Raw genomic sequence first — 19,660 nt, forward strand, 5'->3', positions numbered from 1 at the left:
ACAAAATGACAGTTATATTAAATAGCAATAGCAATATCACTTAGACTTATATACCACTTCATAGTGCTTTATAGCACTCTATGTAAGTGGTTTACAGAGCCAGCATATTGCCCTCAGTGATCCGAGTCCTCATTTTACTGACCTTGGAAGGATGGAAGGCTGAGTCAACCTTGAGTCAGTCAGGATCAAACTCCTGGTAGTAAAAGGCAGAATTAGCCTGCAATACTGTATTCTAACCACTGTGTCACCACGCTCCTTAAACACCCATGGTATAAAAATAAAAGATGAGATACATCATAATTGTGGCAAACAATCACATCCCAAATATGTTTAGCCTTCACTGACTTCTGGAAGCCCATTATTAGGTGGTGCAGTCTGATGATGTTGGAATTGCTTATTGACATTTTGCCACATTTCTACAAGACTCGGAGACCAGAGCATCTTCTTCCTAGGCTATAGAAACCAGAGCTGAACATTTGTAGAAGGTTGCTTGGGTTGCTGCAACAATGCTTGGGAAGGCTCCGTGTAAACTATACCGTACCGCAGCCTTTTCAAGGTCATGGTTGAATGGATGGATGTAGCAATTACACAGGCATAATGGGTGATATTGATTAGGTTGGATAAGCCAAGCTCTACTCTACTAGGGTGCAGGATGGCTGGGGAGTCACTGTGACCCTATTCCTGCCTTGTTCCACTCTGCAACAGAGGATGCTGCCTTTATTCCTAGGTCATAGTAAAAAAAAAAGCAATTTCCAGTTGAAGGAGGATGGCTGGTTAATTGGCAGAGCATGTATTGGACAATAGCCCGGAGGAGGCGGGGAAAACCAACTTGGATCTCTGATGGCCTTTGCAATGAAAGTGCATTTCAAAAGCAGAGCTGTGAACAATTTGTGCCTCAGGCCTATAGTACCAGTGTAGGTGGTTCAGTAATTTGATGTGATCTCAGTCTATCCTTTTAGACTGAGGAACATCTGGAATTCCCCGGGGGATCTGTAGAAGTGTAGATGTCTCCAAGCCAAAGTTCCAAACTGTTCATTTTAGCAGCAAAACATCAAGTTGATTTGAACCAATTCGTGAGGAAAGCTTGTGATTTTTTTGTTAAATTCTTTGGTTAGCTTGGCGTGTGATGTGTTGTCATTGTTTTAGACCCCTTTCAGGGAATTCCAGTACAGGCGTGGTAGAAAATGGACATATAAAATATTTGTACAGTATATTAGACAGCTGTTTTTCTTAAACCATATTCTACCTTGGGAGGGATGTTGGGATTTACGGTTCAAAAACAGATGGGATCTTCCCGTTCTCAGCCCATGAGCAAATAAGGCTTAAGTTGTCCTTAGGCAGTAGTGTGTAAAGGAAGTATTTCCCCCTTTTCTGATGCTGTTGAAAGGCAGCTTCAAGGTAAGTAAAATCTCTGTTACCACTTTTGAGTAACATCAGAAGTTTGCAGCAATTGGGAACAGAGGAAATAGGTCCATAATAGAGACTGGAAACAGGCAACAAATTTAGATCTGTTCCCCACCACCACCAAGCATCGTTGTAACCGCCATGATCTTGTGAGGTGATTATCAAGGCTTGTATTCTGATTTTTTCGATATTGTTGCAGTGTTTTAGTTTATTGCTAATATTTGAAGTCATCACTTCAAAGATTCAATTGCTTTTTTAGTTATTGGCAGGAGCCTTAATTAGATTATTGGATTGTCGCATCTACTATACTGGACACTACACTGATTCAGAAATTATCTATATGGGTTTGGTCCCGGGTGGATTTGATTTAAATCAAGTCAATTTAAATCATGATTTAAATCACTAGTAAAAAGGCTTGGTTTAAATCAACTCGATTTAAGTAATTTTTAAAGAGCAACTGTCATCTCTATCCCAAAGCAGCTCCTCCTCTAACCTGCTGTGGACTCACCGACAGTCCCAATATTGCAAAATATACAGCCTCATGCTACATAACTAAGCTTCATTTCATGCTGAATAAACTAAATTATTAATGTATCTTAAACAGAAAACTACTCCAAAAGCATTTTATTAAAATAATTTTGATAAAAATAAAAAAAAATCTGATTTAAATTTTAAAAATCAGATTTTTTGATTTAAAAAAAAAAACCCATCGGTTTTTATCCATCCTGGTTGGGTCCCCAGAACTACCATGTAGTGCAGTGTTTCTCAACCTTGTCAACTGGAAGATGTCTGGACTTCAACTCCCAGAATTCCCCAGCCAGCTGGGGAATTCTGGGAGTTGAAGTCCAGACATCTTCCAGTTGACAAGGTTGAGAAACACTGATGTAGTGGATGCTGAAGCATCATCCAACATCTTTGCTTCATTGAAAAAAACACACATACACAAACACAACCTTGTTTGTGTCCCCTGGGGAAGGAGAATCTAGGGCAGGTGTGGGGAACAATGGCCCCTTTATGACTTGTGGACTTCAACTCCAAGAATTCCTGATCCAGTATGACTGGCTCAGGAGTTCTGGGAGTTGAAGTACACAAGTTACAAAAGGGCCATCGTTCCCCACCCCTTGACCTAGGGCAGTGATGGCTAACCTTTTTGTCCTCACATGCCGAAAGCGTGTGCGAGACAACACGTGTGCTCATGCCCACATCCATAATGCAATGCATGCACAACACCCCCCATGCCTCATCCCTGTGCATGCATGCATGACCCTCCCATTCTCTCCCGCCCCCCCCCTGCATGTGCGTATGACACCCCCCGCACCTCATTTTGGGCCTAGCAGGCCTCTCTGAAGCCTCCTGAGACCAAAAACAGGCCACCCTTGCTGCAACCCCCACAGCCCATTTTAGGCTTAGCAGGCCTCCCTGAAGCCTTGTAGGACCAAAAATGGGGCACGGTGCATGTGCATGGGACCTCCCGCCCCCTCCGTGCATGCGCAGCAGAGACCCAAAAAACAGCTGGCTGGCTGGAAGTGTGCATGCACGGTGGAGCTGAGCTGGGGCAATGGCTCACCCATGCCATAGGTTCACCATCACGGACCTAGGGGAATCTCTCAGTCTTTCCAGGATAGAAGTGCCTCCTTTCTGAAGATGATTCCAAGTCTTCTTAAGGAGATGTCTGAGTTATTCTGAATGGCGAGGAAATTACATTCACCACAGTGCTCAGCCACGAAACTGATGAAATTAATAAATACTCAAGGCTAAGTCTAATTAAGCTGAGGTTTTACCTGCTCTCATTAAAAATGTTGCTACATGAATGCAAACATCCTTTACCACTAGAGGAGTGATTTATGCTGACGTGTTAAACTTTAAAATACTTTAAAAGAATGTAATGGAAAAGAACATCCTTAATACAACCACTCACTTCTTCCAGCACCTAACAGCAATAAATGGCCAGCTGCAAAAGTGAAGGAAGTGAAAAATAAGTTACCTAATAGATGGAGACTGTGAAAATTCCAGCGCTCCATCTCTGTCTCAAGACAACATTGCTAGTATTTATCTCCACTTCACCATACTACAAAAGCACTAATGCTAAGCTCTTCCGTACAATAGAATATTGCTGATATTAACGTAGCCTCCATTTCTGCACAATAGAGTATATCTAATCGTAACTTTCATCGTGTATTTTCACGTAAGTGCCTGTACGTTCGGTCTTCGGTGGTTAAGTGTAACAAATGGGGGATAGTTATTTGCAATGGCTCTTCAAGAGGATTCTTCAGAGTTGTATCTCAGCTATCCTTGCCATAATAGTTTCCTGAGAAATGCCTGGTTTCAGATGAAATGGGGTCTCTTCGTACAGTATGGACATCCCAATTTCTGACCTATCCAGTTTGTGGATCTATATTGCTGCTGTTACTGCAATATAGATAAATGAGAGATGCCATCCACCCCATAATTCTAATTTTAATTCTAAAATTTAATTAATTAATTAATTTAATTCTAAAACCCCACATATACTTTCCTCAGCTAAGACCATTTACTGATTGTCTTCATTTAGCAACTACATTTGGGAGCAGCAACTGGGTCATTAGGCAAAGCAGTCACTAAGTAAAACTGCAACTGTGCTTATAATCTTCAGTTTTTCTTTCCTTTACAGACCTGTGAGAGTTGTTCGTAAATGTGAGGATTGATTGGAAAGCTTCTTTTTCCATCACTGTGGTAACCGCAGTGGTCGCTAAACAAGGCAGTTTCAAAGCAAGAACAATCACTTTATTTCAAATTTAGCTTTCCCCTGACTTCTCCTCTTTTTGGAGCAGGGTCCCTGGCATGTCACCTCAAGGGCAAGTACTGTCCTTGAAACAAAAGTTGTGTGCTCCTATCCTATGATATGAGGCAAAATCATAGAATTGGAAGGAGCCATTTGGGCCACCAAGTTAAAGCAGTTGAGAGAGAAAGAGCTGTTTAGTCTCCTCTTTCACATAATCCATCAACCCTCTAGGTCAGGGTTGGCGAACCTTTTCGACACTGAGTGCCGAAATAGGAGCGCACATGTGTATGCGTGTGTACCAGAAACTAGAAGTACAGCTGCCCCGGTGCACATATTGATGATCTTCCGATTTTCGGCATGCATACTGGCCACCTGATTTTCTGGTTTCTGGCACGCACATGTGCGTGCCAGAAAACGGATCATCTCAGCACATTCATGCGCAGCGGGCAGCTGCTCCTCCAGTTTCCACTGCTCCCACGCATGTGAAGACCAGCTGGCCAGCACCCTGCATCCTGGAAGAGCAATGGCCAACGCCTCGTGTGCCCCGAGAGATGGCTCTTCATGCCACTTCCGGCACATGTGCCATAGGTTTGCCAGCATGGCTCTAGGTAATTGGTACCACTATTGAATTAATAATAATAATAATAATAATTTTTTTTTTTATAAATGTTTATTTATTTTTCTTTAAAAAGACAAGACAACACATAAGGTACAAGAGCAGGGAAGTAAAAAAAAAAACACATTTTCATCAAGCATGTCGTTTGGTTACAAGTTTTTGTGCGATGGTTTTTACAATTAAGGATGCGTTCACTAATTATCCATTAAATATAGTTAAATATTTCATTGAGCATTGCATGTTCAAGTTACCATAGTATTCTTTCTTTTATGACAACCCTTATTTCTTTATCTCTACAATTATGTACTAAGTAGCAATAGGTCTTTATAAAATTGTATCACCATTCTCTCAAAGATAAAAGTGGAGATTAAGTCAAAGAAAAAAAGAAACTCATTACTTCATATAAGACATTTCTATTTTCCATTAATCTTAAAGTTTCCAATCATCCTCAACTCCAAATTTAATTTCCCATTATTATTTGTCAATCCATGTAGTCATTAAATATTTTAATCTATATTCACATCCATTGTTCATTACATCATCATTATTCCATTTTATATTATAAAATAGTCACCAGCCATAATCATACCTAACAATTTAAATCATCTCACTCTTATATATTAAATACATTATTATTCTTATCTCGTATAAGTAAATGGTCTATTTCATAATAAAGGCTTAATATGTATAGAAAGAGAAAAAAAAAAAAGAGAGAAAAAAGAGAGAGATTTTTTCAGAACATTAAGTATAACTTTCTATTATTATTACATATAAGATAGGGTAAAGAAAAAGAAAAGATTCACTTCCAAGTTTTTTTATCCAACCATTGATAAAACAAGTCCCATACTTTATAAAATTGCTCATCCTCTAATTCTCTAATTTCAAATGTAAGTTTACTCATTTCTGCACAGTTCATTATCTTCCGAACAATTTCCTCCTCTGTTGGTACTTTCTCATTTTTCCAGTATTTAGCAAATACAATTCTAGCAGCTGTTAAGACATTTATGATCAAATATTTCAAGTCTTTATTGTATGTTTCTGGTATTATTCCCAATAAGAAAAGTTCTGGTTTCAAGTCTATATGTTTATGTATCATTTTCTCCAGCCACATGTGTATTTTAGTCCAGTATCTCTTAGCTTCAGGACAAGTCCACCACATGTGGTAATATGTGCCCGGTGTATGTTGACATTTCCAGCATTTTTCAGACTTATTCTTCGACATTCTTGCTATTCTCGATGGGGATAAATGCCACCTATAAAACATCTTATACAAATTTTCTTTATATGTAGTTGACATTGTCATTTTATAATTTTGAGTCCACAATTTTTGCCATTTTTCTAAATCAATCCCATGTCCAAAGTTTTTTCCCCAGGCTAACATAGTTCCTTTCACTCTCCAGAAGGACTCGGGGCGGCGTACAATAAAAACACATAAAAAAATATACAAATATAAACAGTACTTATACATACACATATGCATGGAGGAGGTAAACAGATGAATAAAATAGAATTAAAATTTCAATTTAAAATCCCCTCAATTAAAATACAAAATACACAATTAAAAACCCGTCAGGAGCGATATGGTAAAACTATGGTTGAGCCAGGCCAGCTACTTGGAAGAGGTGGGTCTTGAGCTTTGCGCGGAAGGAGCAGAGGTCAGAGGTAGTCCTGATATCAGGGGGGAGGTCATTCCACAGGGCTGGGCCCGTCACAGAGAAGGCTCTACTCCTAGGTGTCGCCCCCCGACACTGTCTGGTAGACGGCACCTGGAGAAGTCCCTCTCTGTGCGAGTGAATTGGTCGCAGGGATGTATGGGGCAGGATGCGATCCCGCAAGTAACTAGGTCTCTTTGCTCTTAGGGTTAGGAAGCTTTTTTTATAATGTTCAATTGGAACTTTAAATCAGGGTCTTATAGCTTACTCTCTAGAACAGAGTTTCTCAGCCTGACGGGGGAATTCTGGTAGTTGAAGTCCAAACATCTCAAAGTTGCCAAAGTTGAGAAACACTGCTCTGAAATGAGAGTGCACAAGTATTGACCTTCTATATAGCCTTTCAGATATTTGAAAAAAATGCTAGCATCTGTCCCCTCGTTGGTCTTTTCCTGAGTGGAAACGTTCTCAGCTCCTTCGATTTTATTCCCTTTGTCGTTCATTCGTCCAGTTGCTCCGAAAGTATGGCGGTGTTCAGAACTGAGTTGCAAGTAGAGGTAGCCCTCAATTTACAACCATTTGTTTAGCAACTGTTAAAAGTGGCACTAAATCCTGGGGTCACCTTTTGCGACCTTCTGACAAGTGTGAAAAATGGTCATAAGTCACTTTTTTCAGTGCTGTTGTAACTTTGAAGGTTACTAAATTTATGGTTGGAAGTCAAGGATTACCTGTATGTTGAGAAATGGATATTGTCAATCCGGAAGCTACCCTGACAGATACATATTACACTTTTCATTTTAGGTGCAAGGAAGCTATTTGCTAATTATTTAAATCAGGGGTGTCAAACTCAATCTCATTGAAGGCTGCATCAGGGTTGTGTTTGACCTTAGGGGGCTGGGGTGGGCGTGGCCAGGGTGGGTGCGGCCAACTTGATGTTATTCGTGTCAGGGGTGCCTGTGGTGGCCCAAGCACTCTGCCAGGCAAAAACGGGCTCCCGAGCTCCATGGCCTCCTGCTCCGGAGCCCATTTTCGCTGGCAGAAGCACCACAGGCCAGTCCCTCGCTGTTTCCAGTGTAGCCCTGTGGGCCAGACCTAGGTATCCCGCAGGCCAGATCTGGCCCCCAAGGCCTAGAGCAGCGATGGCGAACCTTTTTTGGCTCGTGTGCCATAAGTGGGGGGAGCGCAGGGGGATCGTGTGCAGTGGTGCTGCACCCATAATGCAATGCGCGACCCCCCTTTTTTGCATGCTTTTTTCACCCTCCCCAGGCTCCAAAGACTTTATAGGAGCCTGGGGAGGGCGGAAACAGCCTCCTCCGCCCCCCCGGAAGCCCTCCGGAGGCATCAGGGACCTTCAGGAGGCTTCCCTGAAGCCTCCGGAGCAGTCAAAATGACCTTCCGAGCAAACCGGAAGTCTGTTCCTGAACTTTCAGTTTGCTCGCCTTGGGGGGTCGTTTTAAGCGCTCCAAAGGCTTCAGGGACCTTCAGGAGGCTTCCCTGAAGCCTCCGGAGCAGTCAAAACGACCCTCCGAGCAAACAGGAAGTCTGTTCCTGAACTTCTGGTTTGCCCATAGGCCGTTTTTTTGCACTCCGGAGGCTTCAGGGAAGCTCATGAGGGCCTCCAGGGGGGAGGCGGGGGAGGCTCTTTTTGCCCTCCCCAGGCTCCTATAAAGCCTCTGGAGGCGAAAAATGGCTTTAAAAAAAGAGTTAACTCAGCTGGCCAGCGCGCACATGCACGCTGGCCAGCTAACAGGGCAGCGCCTCACGTGCCCTGACAAATGGCTCCGCATGCCACAGGTTTGCCATCACTGGCCTAGTGTTTGACACCCTTGATTTAAATTATTGTCCTGATACGTACACATCACCCACACATGACTGTACAAAATCATATTTGTTGTAGTAGGGAATCACGTAAACACCACTGGCAAATATGCTTTGACTTATGAGCATGTAGGTTTGAGGCCAGAGCCTTTGTGGACTTCCTTCTGCGCGTTTCTCTTTGCTTTATCTGTCTTTTGCTCCTTTCACTCCTCATTCTAACACCTGCCCTGCCCAATCCTCCCGACTCAAGGAGAGGAGGTAGAAGGAACCATAGCTGTCGTGGAAGACTCCAAGGAGATGCAGCCCAGTGAAGCAGAGATGCCTTTTGCTGGTGCCCTGAAAGAGGGTGCCAATCCCAGCCACTTTGGGCAGGCTGAAGAGCCTGCCAGCATCCCCCAGGAGCACACAGTAAGAATTTTGCATACACGATGGAATTGACCCTTGGTTTTCCTCTGCAGACCCCAGTTTACTCCCTCTTCCCCAAGTCTGGGTTCTTGTCCCTAGCATATGACTCTTCTTGAACCATCCTTTATTTTCCCAGTAGTGCAAATGATAATGTGCATGTATTATTTACGGATCAAAAGAGGCTCCATGATTCTTACCTTTCCTGTCTGGAATTTGTGGATGATGAATTAAGTATCGAGGATATTCAGGTGGCACGACTGCATAGTGGTTAATTGTTAAAAAAATAACCCTTTTTTAAAAATTCTGAGCGATCCCAGAATGCTCTTGTCAGGAAATACTGAACAGAGAAAAGGACTAGAGGATATTTCCTTAACAACAAATTAAATAAGCAAGTTAAGAGTTGCACATATTTATGAATAAAAAGAAAGAAGAACTCCTTGCTGCTTTTGAAACAGTCACTGGAAAGGAAAGGATCCTGGAGCACAGTATTAGAAATCAATACATCAATACACCACAGGCGGCTGTAATTCGAATTTTTTTTGATTGTGCCGAAATGGTTAGATTAACTTTTAAAATTAAAGTTCAAGAAGTTACAGAATATTATATGATTTGGAATAAATTCTATGAATGGATAGAAGCAAGAGGTAGGAATTAGAGAAAAATAAGATCATAAATGTTAGTACTGAAAGTAAGAAAATAAATAATTATAATACTTTAATGTAAGAAGAAACCTAGCTAAAAGCTTTTTGGTTATATTATTACTATTGTTACTAGAATAGAATAGAATAGAATAGAATAGAATAGAATAGAATAGAATAATAGAATAACAGAGTTGGAAGGGACCATGAAGGTCTTCTAGTCCAACCCCCTGCTTAGGCAGGGATATCTATATTATTATTATTGTTACCGTGTTTCTCCGAAAATAAGACAGGATCTTATTTTCTTTTTACACACAAAATATGGCTTGGGCCTTATTATGAGGGGTGTGTTTATTGTTTTGGTGTTGCCCGGCAGCTGCTCTGACCTAGGGGTATCACCAAGCCGCGTGAGCGCCTGTTCGCTGCCGCCCGGCTCCCACGGCTTGGCGCCTTCGAAATGGCAGTGAATGACGCTCTGCACGGCTGGAGAGAGGGGTTGCGTGAGGGCTGTTCCGCTGTCGCTTGTGCGTCTCCCAGCCTCACGATGCCCTGGCCCAGCTCTCTCCGCAGAGCCAGGGGACTTTCGCTCCCGCCACATGGCTTTTTCTGCGGCTTCCAAACTCCCGGCAGTGCCGCTCTGGGCGTACGCTCTATGGTTGTGGGCCAGCTGCCAGCAGAGTGTACAACCATAGAGGGTACGCCCAGAGCGGCCACTGCTGGAAGACTCGGTTTGGAAGCTACAGAAAAAGCCATGCGGCAGCAGCGGAAGTCCCCTGGCTCTGCGGAGAGAGCTGGGCCAGGGCATGGTGAGGTACGCGAGCAGCACCGGAACAGCTGTTCATGCAACCCCTCTCTCCAGCTGTGCAGAGTGCCATTCACTGCCATTTTGCAAGCGCCAAGCCACGGGAGCCAGGCGGCGGCGAACAGGAGCTCACACAGCTTGGCGATACCCCTAGGTCAGTGAATGGTGCTGTGCCCGGCTGAAAAGGGGGTTTGTCAGGTGGCTGCTCAGAAGTGTGGTTGCTTCATGGCTGCTATGTTGCACTGCTGCGACAGCGCAACACAGCCATTTGCCCATGAGGTTGTGCCCGGCTCTGGGAGCCCGCTCGCAAGAGAGCAGCAATCCCTCTCTTCAGCTGGGCACAGAGCCGCTCACCAATCTAGCAGTATCCCGAAGGCGCTAAGCAACACTATCACCTTTGCCCCCCCCCCCCCCCAGTTCCTGCGGCTTGGCACTTTCGGGATACCGCTAGGTTGGTGAGCGGCGCTCTGCCTGGCCAGAGGTGGGGGTTGTCCAGGGGCTTATCTGCGTGGGAGGGTTTATATTTTTGTCCACTAGAAAAATGTGGCATGGCTTTATTATCAGAACATGTCATAATTTCGGGGAAACATGGTATTAGCTTGTATGTCAATGTTTAACATCACTTTTTTTGGGGGGGGGATGTAACTTTTTTATTTGTAAATAGCATGCCCTGACAATGCACTGTTTTTCAGAAAAGTGTCTATGAATAAATGTTATTTTTTAAAAAATGAAATCAATACTACACCATAAATGAAGACCTGCGAATAACAGGATGGAAAGGTAGCTGAAAGGATAGGACACTCAGGCCCATCTCTTCACATGAGTATTGCTTTCTGTTTTTTGTTCTCTCCCGCACCCTCTCCTGCCCAGATAAAGCACTTTCTGAAGGAAGACTCAGAAGAAGCTGAGCTGGTCCAGTTCCTTAACGATTCCCCAACAGAAAAGACCTTCCATCGGGTGAAGCCAGAAGCCATCCCTCAGGAGAAAAGATCCAGTCTAGGTGGGACTGAAATGTTCCCTAGTGCTGCAGTCCAGGCCATTCCCAAAGATGCTTTGGAGGAAAAGGAGCAGAAGGCCTTCTACCGCCCTCACCCTCTAGACTTGAAACAGCAACACATGGCTGCTCCACCAAGTCCATCCCATCCCAGAAGCCCCTGGGGCAGGCTTGACCCATATGAGTCAGATGAGGTAAAGCATCTCTACAGCATTTCTGTCAGAACCTTCCATCTTTCCAGCCCCTTCAGAATCTCCCTTTTGTAGAACTGGACCTAGGATGCTTGAATGTACAGGAATACTCAACCTGCATTCCTTCATCCCTATTGATGGCAGTATTTTGCTTGTGTCATGGAGTAAGTTTCTTCTAGAAGTGCCGTATTTTTCGGAGTATAAGATGCACCAAGATTTTGAAGAGGCAAATTTTTTAAAAAAGTTTTTGCACTCTGCAGACTTTCCAAAAATGACCTGTTTTTAGCAAAAACGGGTCCTTTTTTGTCAAAAAAGGGCATGCATAGCCTTTAGGAAGTTTATAGAATGCTCCTGGGGGTTGGGGGGGGGCAAAAATGAGCAAAAACCGGTGTGTTTTTTGCTCATTTTTGCTCTCCCCAGCCCCCAGGAGCACTCTGGAAGCCTCCTAAAGGCTATGCACGAGCATTTTTTTGCAAAGGGGCGGGGTTTTGGGAGGCCAAAAATGCTGTATTCAGTGTATAAAACGCACCCAGATTTTCACCCTCTGTTTTGAGGGGAAAAGGTGCGTCTTATACTCTGAAAAATATGGTAATGTTTTGCTGTGCTTCAAATGCTGTAGTAATGAAATCCCCCCAAATGATGCTTTTCAAGCTGGACGTATCCTTGACATTGCCATACAATACAATAGCAGAGTTGGAAGGGACCTTGGAGGTCTTCTAGTCCAACCCCCTGCCTAGGCAGGAAACCCTATACCGTTTCAGACAAATGGCTATCCAACATCTTAAAGACTTCCAGGGTTGGGGCATTTACAACCTCTGGAGGCAAGCTGTTCCACTGATTAATTGTTCTAACTATCAGGAAATTTCTCCTTAGTTCTAAGTTGCTTCTCTCCTTGATTAGTTTCCACCCATTACTTCTTGTTCTACCCTCAGGTGCCTTGGAGAATAGTTTGACTCCCTCTTCTTTGTGGCAGCCCCTGAGATATTGGAACACTGCTATCATGTCTCCTCTAGTCCTTCTTTTCATTAAACTAAACATACCCAGTTCCTGCAACTGTTCTTCATATGTTTTAGTCTCCAGCCCCCTAATCAACTTTGTTGCTCTTCTCTGCACTCTTTCTAGAGTCTCCACATCTTTTCTACATCGTGGCGACCAAAATTGAATGTAGTATTCCAAGTGTGGCCTTACCAAGGCATTATAAAGTGATATTAACACTCCCATGTTGGAGAAAGCACAGAAATAAAACAAAGGCTATTTTATTGACCAGTTGATGACTCACTGACATGAACAGTGGGTGTATAGAGGCACAGAGGTCCATTTCCTGAGTCTCGTATAGAAGATTTGTGTCATTCATAAAAATACTTTGATAAAGAATGTTTCTCGCCAGTGATACAACTGTTGTATTTACACAGTGTGTTTAATCAAATCAATTTGCTTAACATATGAAGTTTAGTTACTTTTCAAAAGTTTGTTTGTGGTGTAGAAACTAAGCCTATTTAATTAATATTATTAGTGCATTATGCGAACTCGGCCATAGATTAATTCTGTAACCAAGTCAAATTTATTGTGTGAATAACTTTTAAAAACCTGTTTCAGACAAATGATTCTTGCAAAAAAGGCCTGGCAATTTGTAATACTGCTTTTTTCCCCTTTCTCTCTTCTTTTTCTTCTCTCTTAGGACAATAAAGAGTATGTGGGATTTGCAACACTTCCTAATCAGGTCCATCGGAAATCTGTGAAAAAAGGATTTGATTTCACACTAATGGTTGCAGGTACCAATGCTGAAATTATAAGGGCTGTTTCAGGAGACAGTATATAATTGTTGCAGATTAAAAGCACATTATTCATGGCAGAGAACTATAATTAAAACTAAATTTCATTTGCCTTATGTTTAGATAATGTGTGTATAAAGAGTGAGGAAAATACATTCTGTTGCATTAAATCTATGAGATCAGATCTTAGAAATAATTCCACAGTATTTTTATTGGATTGGATTGTAAAGTTCGATTTCTTAGTATTCTTTGTGAACTGATGGACAGTCTAAGCTGCAGATGCCAAAGAGCTAGAAATAGGAAGATTAGCTTTAACTATCGTATTTTTCGGAGTATAAGACACACTGGAGTATAAAACGCACTAAGATTTTGAAGAGGCAAATTAAAAAAAAAAAGTTTTTGCACTCTGCAGACCACCCCAAAACTGGGCGTTTTTTGTGAAAAGGGGCCCGTTTTTTGTCAAAAAAAAGGGGGCATGCATAGCCTTTAGGAGGCTTATAGAGTGCTCCTGGAGGCTGGGGGGGGGGGCAAAAATGAGCAAAAAACGGCCCGTTTTTCACTCATTTCTGCCCTCCCCAGCCCCCAGGAGCACTCTATAAGCCTCCTAAAGGCTATGCACGGCCATTTTTGCAAAGGGGGTGGGGTTTCAGGAGGCCAAAAATCCTGTATTCAGTGTATAAGATGCACACAGATTTTCACCCTCTTTTTTGAGGGAAAAAGGTGCATCTTATACTCCAAAAATATGGTATACAAACTTGCTATGCAAATTGCCACTGATTGTTTTCTTTATTTAAAGAATTTCTTTCATTTGCCCACTTTTTCCTTCAGAAAACCTCTTTCTTAAGAACTCATTTTCCTTATATGTAATATTAACTGTTCCTCCTTTTCCTCCTCAGGAGAGTCTGGGCTGGGGAAATCCACTCTGGTGAACAGCCTTTTTCTTACAGATCTATACAAAGATCGCAAACTCTTAAATGCAGAAGGTATTTGCTTGTTTGTATGTTCCTTTATTATTCTTACTTTCCAACTCTTAATACATAACACACATACTGGCTGGGGAATTCTGGTAGATAAAGTTCCCCCATCTTAAAATTGATGTCAGGATTCCAAGTAACACCCCCAATGAAAGAAGACTCCGAGGCTTGAGTTTCCTCAAAGTTCCATTTTACTAGAGATGTCATATTGGCAACATTTGGGAAAACCCAAACCTGAAAGGTTCCAGGTTTTCCCCACCCAAGTGAAAGTTCAAGTCCCTGCCCAGCACCCACATGTCCATCATATGGTCCAATCAGGTACCATCCGAAACTGGAGATTCCTCCCAGTCACACCATTGCAGCTGCAAGGCAAGATGTCCTTGACTCTCGGAGAAAAGAATTTCCCACAGTAGAAATTGTGGCAGGTCTGAAGGCCCAATGTAAAAGATGGCTTCTAGGTCTGACAGTAAGTTTGAGAAACACTTGTCTTATCAGCTCACAAACAAAAAAACATAATACTATAATGCAAAATGGAAAAAGTACAATAACCTTAAAACAAACAGTGGGACAATAAGCAAATCAAATAATCATAAAGCAAAATTATGTAATGGTGATACTAAGCCTGAAAGATTAAAACATTCTGAATCCTCAGCTCCAGAAGTCCTTTGGATTGTTGCTCCTTAGCTCCACTTCCTTTCTGTTGATTAGTTACGCCTACACCCATCCGCCCTCCAGGAGGAAATTGGTGAACCTGTGTGCCTTACCAGCAAGTAAACATAAATTGATAAAATGAAATAGTTCCATAATGGCAAACCCGTGGCACGTGTGCCATACAGAGCCCTCTCTGCAGGCACATGAGCCATCGCCCCAGCTCAGCTGCACTGCGCACGCGCCTCCCACCATGCAGCTGATTTTCGAGTCTCTGCCATGCATGCGTGGGGAGCAGGGCGCATGTGTGAGACACATGCGCATGCATGGAGGGGCTAGGAAGTCAAGTGTGCATGCACGGGGGTGGGGTGGGGAGCCTGGGGTGGGGTGGGGCATGGGATGTCATGCACGCACACACACTCGTCACGTGACGACAAAAAGGTTAGCCATCACTGAAATACACTATATTGCCAAAAGTGTTTGCTCCCCTGTCTTTACTCACATATGAACTTACTGTGACATCCCATTCCTAATCTGTAGGGTTCTATATGACGCCGGTCCACCCTTTGCAGCTATAACAGCTTCCACTCTTCTGGGAAGGCTGTCCACAAGGTTTAGGAGTGTGTTTATGGGATTTTTTTACAATTCTTCCAGAAACGCATTTGTGAGGTCACACACTGATGTTGGACGAGTTTACGTGGCCTACCACTTCGTGGCTGAGTTGCTGTCATTCCCAAACACTTCCGCGTTCTTATAATACAGCTGACAGTTGACTGTGGAATATTTAGGCGCGAGGAAATTTCACGACTGGATTTGTTGCACAGGTGGCATCCTATCACAGTTCCACACTGGAATTCACTGAGCTCCTGAGAGTGTCCACATTCTTTCACCAATGTTTGTACAAACAGTCTGCATGCCTAGGTACTTGGTTTTATACACCTGTGGCCATGGAAGTGTTTGGAACACCTGATTCTGATTATTTGGATGGGTGAGCGAATACTTTTGGCAATATAGTGCAGTTCCACTATTGCTAGTCCTGATGATGTAGCGTGAGGGAGTGTGACTAAGGAAGCCAGTTTCCTTCTCCTTTGAAAGACAGATCATTTTTATAAGTTTTATAGAAAGTTTAATTTAATTTTTTTAAACAAAAAGAAAAATGATGAAAGTTCCTTTTTTAATTTTATTTTAAGCAGTTGTCCACAAAACAGAATGAAGTAGAGGGCCGTGAAATCACAGACATCTCAAAAGAATCTGCAATAGGAAAACCAAACAAAGCATTCAACGAAACAGTCTTGGTCTATGGCCAATTCTGCAATATTTGGCAGCAAATACTCTGCAGTATTTCTGCATGCATTCCCTGGATTTTTCAGATTCTGTTAAATCCCAGCTTTAAATTAAAGATGCAGGAGCAATGCTGTTTTAAGCAGCCAAAAGATTTCTAAACAATCAAAAGAAAATGGAAATAAGAAAGGAATCTTCTTTCTGGTGGAAAGGCCTGCCATTAGAGATCTTATTCTTGCATAGTTGACATTTCAATTGATTTGGAACTTTGCAAATACACCCTCTCCAATTCTCCTTTTTCCTCTCTTGGGGACTAGAACTGATTGTCCAGACTGTGGAGATCACCAAGCATGTGGTAGACATAGAGGAGAAAGGGGTGAAACTTCGCTTGACCATCGTGGACACACCAGGCTTTGGAGATGCTGTAAACAACACAGAATGGTATGTTTCCCTGGAAAGTGGAAAGGAATTTGCTCAAGGAAAGCCTGATTGCAGAATCATGGGAAATTGTAGGGAGGGAATCCCATTAGGTGTTTCTTGCAGGGATGAGCTAACTCTTGGGCGGAGGCCAAGACTATGGTAAAAATAATCTGCAAGAGACAAAGGCCAGCTGGCTGGAGGACAGGTAAATCCTGCTGCAGGCACTAGGAAGAAGAACTGAGACTTGCTCAAGAGGGAGTCTTTTTTACATGCATTGTTCATCTGTGGCTCAGATCCGGATGTTGAAGTCTGCTCGTATTCATTAAAGAAAATTAAAATCCGAACTAGAAAGGAATTCCTCTCTTGCATCCGATCTTGAGAAAATTATATTTCCAAATGGCATCTCTTTTTCCCCCTCTTTTCAACTCCTTAGGGATATAGATGAGACAGAGGGTGGTATGGACAGAAAGAGGAAGGGGGCACCCTGACCTCAGGCTCTTTCTTTGCTTAAGCCATTGCTAATTTTAAAAATCACATGTTAGCACAATAATGTGTAGGATCATCCAACGCAGATTAGAGCCCTCCGTGGAAAAAGAGATGCCAGATGTTCAAACTGGCTTTAGAAAAGGCTGAGAAACATGAGATCATTATTGCTGATGCACGCTGGATGACTGAGAAAGCCAAATACCAACAAGAAGCGTTATGTTCTTCATTAGTTATAGAAATATCTTTGTGTAGATCACGTTGAACTGCTGAATGTGCTTAGAAAAATAGGAATCCCAGAACAACTCATTGTCCTTATGAGTAACCTACAGGTAGTCCTTGCGTACTGGCTACCTGATACAGTGACTGTTCAAAGTTTCAACAGTAGTAAAAAACATAAACTTTGCGACCGATTTATGATGGTTGCAATGCCATGTGATTGCTGATAGTGTGTTTCGCAACTGGCACACATTTTTGCTTGTGACAAGCAGAGTGAACACTGTGCAGTACAGAAGGCAGAGGTCCAATCTCACGAGAAGGCCACATATGATCTGGAAGGGGGGCTGGCACAGTCTTGGGAAGAAGTCCCAGTTGGGCCAGCAACTACCTCATGAAGGCCTAGGCCAGGCACTTCAGTAGCAGCAGGAAGTTCAATTGAGGGCATCAAGGCAGGGGAAGATGGCAGGAGCATTGAGTGCAGGACGATGGGGCGACAACATGCAGAGAGCAGGGTGGCAGAGGTATCATAATGCAAGGTGGCCAAAAGGGCAGAGAGATGGAGGGAAATTGGTGGTGGTTCGTGGGGAGGAGTTGAAGAGGAGGCAGCCCCTTACTTTAAAAGGAGGGACCAGGCCAGGAATGACTTAGATTGGGGTAGATCCTTTGAATCTAAGGGAATCTCAGTTAATCATAGCAGCCGGGATTGCCAGCATTGCCATCTTTAAACAATGTGATCACCTGACATAATGTTTTGCACCTGCAGCATTTAGCAATGGAACTTCTGACCCCAATTCAGGGGTGAAATGCTACCGGTTCGCCCGAGCCAGTAGTAGCATAAATGAAATCGGTTCAAGTGAACTGGTTTTTCCAACGATCAGCTGTGATGCGCAACTTATATTAGCTTGAAAGCAGGATTTCCTTACCTTTTTGACACTGTACATCTGCGCGCTCACATTGCTGCCGAACCGGTAGCAAAGATAAATGGATTTCACCCCTGCTCCAATTGCTATCATAATTCAAGCACTACCTGTATTGACTCTTCTCAACTTCGGTGTTGGAGAAGACTCTTGAGAATGCTATGGAGAGAGTCAAGAAATAAACAAATGGATCATTGAACAAATCAACCAGAGTTCTTTCTTAAGGCACAAATGACCTGGCTCAGTTATTCTATTTTGGGCACATTGTGTGAAGTCCTAGCTCTCTGGAGAAGGCTGTGATGCTGGGAAAGGAGGAAGGAAAGAAGACAACCAACAGCAAGATGGATGAACAACAAGTGCCCTGTTGAAAGACTTGGATGACCAAGTTAGGGACGCATCTTTCTGGAGAAAATCCATCTATGTGGTTGCTAAGAGTCAATACCAACATGATGGCGCATAATCAATTTAAATGTTTTTGAAAAGGTGGCTGAGATCCTGTCAGATATAATTTCTTTCAAAATAACTGGAGCGGGATTTTTTTTTCCATTCCTGAGGTCATTTGATACCATGTCAGTGGATAATTTGATTCCTAGTAGATTGAGTGAGCTGTGTAAGCGAGACTGCTGCATCTCTGGAGTATTTCTACTGATTTCTGAGCTACAGCAATTGTGGACCAGCAGGGAGACTCCTGAAGGGAAGGAAGATATTTAGTCTTATCTCCACAATGGCTTATCAGGCACGAACACATTAGAAGTCCTACTGAAGTACTCTCACCCTTGCTTCCATCCTACCCTGTTTCCCTGAAAATAAGACCTGCCCGGATAATAAGCCCAATCAGAGCTTTGAGCAGATGTGCTCAAATAAGCCCTCTCCCCAATATAAGCCTCCCCTAAAATATTGCAACACAGCAGCAGCCATGAAGTGATCATGCTCGCTGCCTCCTGCACCTCAAAAATAATATGTCCTCTGCAAAAATAAGGCCAAGCTCTTATTTAAGGTGTCAAAAGAAAATAAGACCCTGTCTTATTTTGGGGGAAACATGGTACTTACAGATGATCACTCGAGAAGTGTGTGACTCACTCAAGAACATATATTGAGATTAGCAGAGGTGGGTTTTAAACTTTAGGCTTCCAAGAGTAGCTAGCCATAATTGTATCACAGGAATTTATGCAACTTTCCTCATCTTCCTGCTCTTTCTCCTTCTCTCCATCTAAGAAAAAGAACGTAACCTCTTAATTAATTATGGCAGAAAGTAGATCTGGATATAGATGCTTGGATAATTTTGAAAAACAACAACCAGGGATTTCCTAATTGTCAGCAATATCTATCCCAGCCCTATGCTATATTGCTGGTATGAAAAAATTGTTTAGGATAACCAGTTCTGGAATTCCAAATTCCTTAATGCAGCATTTTTTTTAAAAAAAAATTCTGTGTGATATTTACAGTAAAGCTTTTGATTGTGCAAACATGATGGCTGTCTCCGTTTCAACCCACCAAATCTAAATTATGTTCTCTTTCTTTCCCAGTTGGAAGCCTGTGGCTGATTATATAGATCAGCAGTTTGAGCAGTATTTCCGGGATGAAAGTGGCCTTAACCGGAAAAATATTCAAGACAATCGGGTCCATTGCTGCCTCTACTTCATCTCTCCTTTTGGACACGGGTATGAA

The 19,660-nt window shown here is 42.7% G+C and overlaps 1 protein-coding gene across 3 annotated transcripts in view; it reads left to right on the forward strand.

Annotated features, from left to right (window-relative positions):
• SEPTIN4 (septin 4) overlaps nt 1–19,660 on the forward strand; it is a 62,653-nt gene that overhangs the window by 20,381 nt on the left and 22,612 nt on the right. For 2 of the 3 annotated variants that reach the window (XM_081943397.1, XM_081943398.1), the window contains exons 2-6: nt 10,964–11,281; nt 12,957–13,050; nt 13,947–14,033; nt 16,271–16,394; nt 19,519–19,653. In XM_081943397.1, the coding sequence (XP_081799523.1) occupies nt 11,105–11,281; nt 12,957–13,050; nt 13,947–14,033; nt 16,271–16,394; nt 19,519–19,653 (617 nt within the window). In that variant the 5' untranslated portion in view covers nt 10,964–11,104. The remainder of the gene's footprint in view (nt 1–10,963; nt 11,282–12,956; nt 13,051–13,946; nt 14,034–16,270; nt 16,395–19,518; nt 19,654–19,660) is intronic. The other variant, XM_081943399.1, reaches the window with a different exon arrangement.

Source organism: Natrix helvetica, assembly GCF_964273705.1.
Source record: "Natrix helvetica genome assembly, chromosome: 2".
NCBI classification, from domain to species: domain Eukaryota; kingdom Metazoa; phylum Chordata; class Lepidosauria; order Squamata; family Natricidae; genus Natrix; species Natrix helvetica.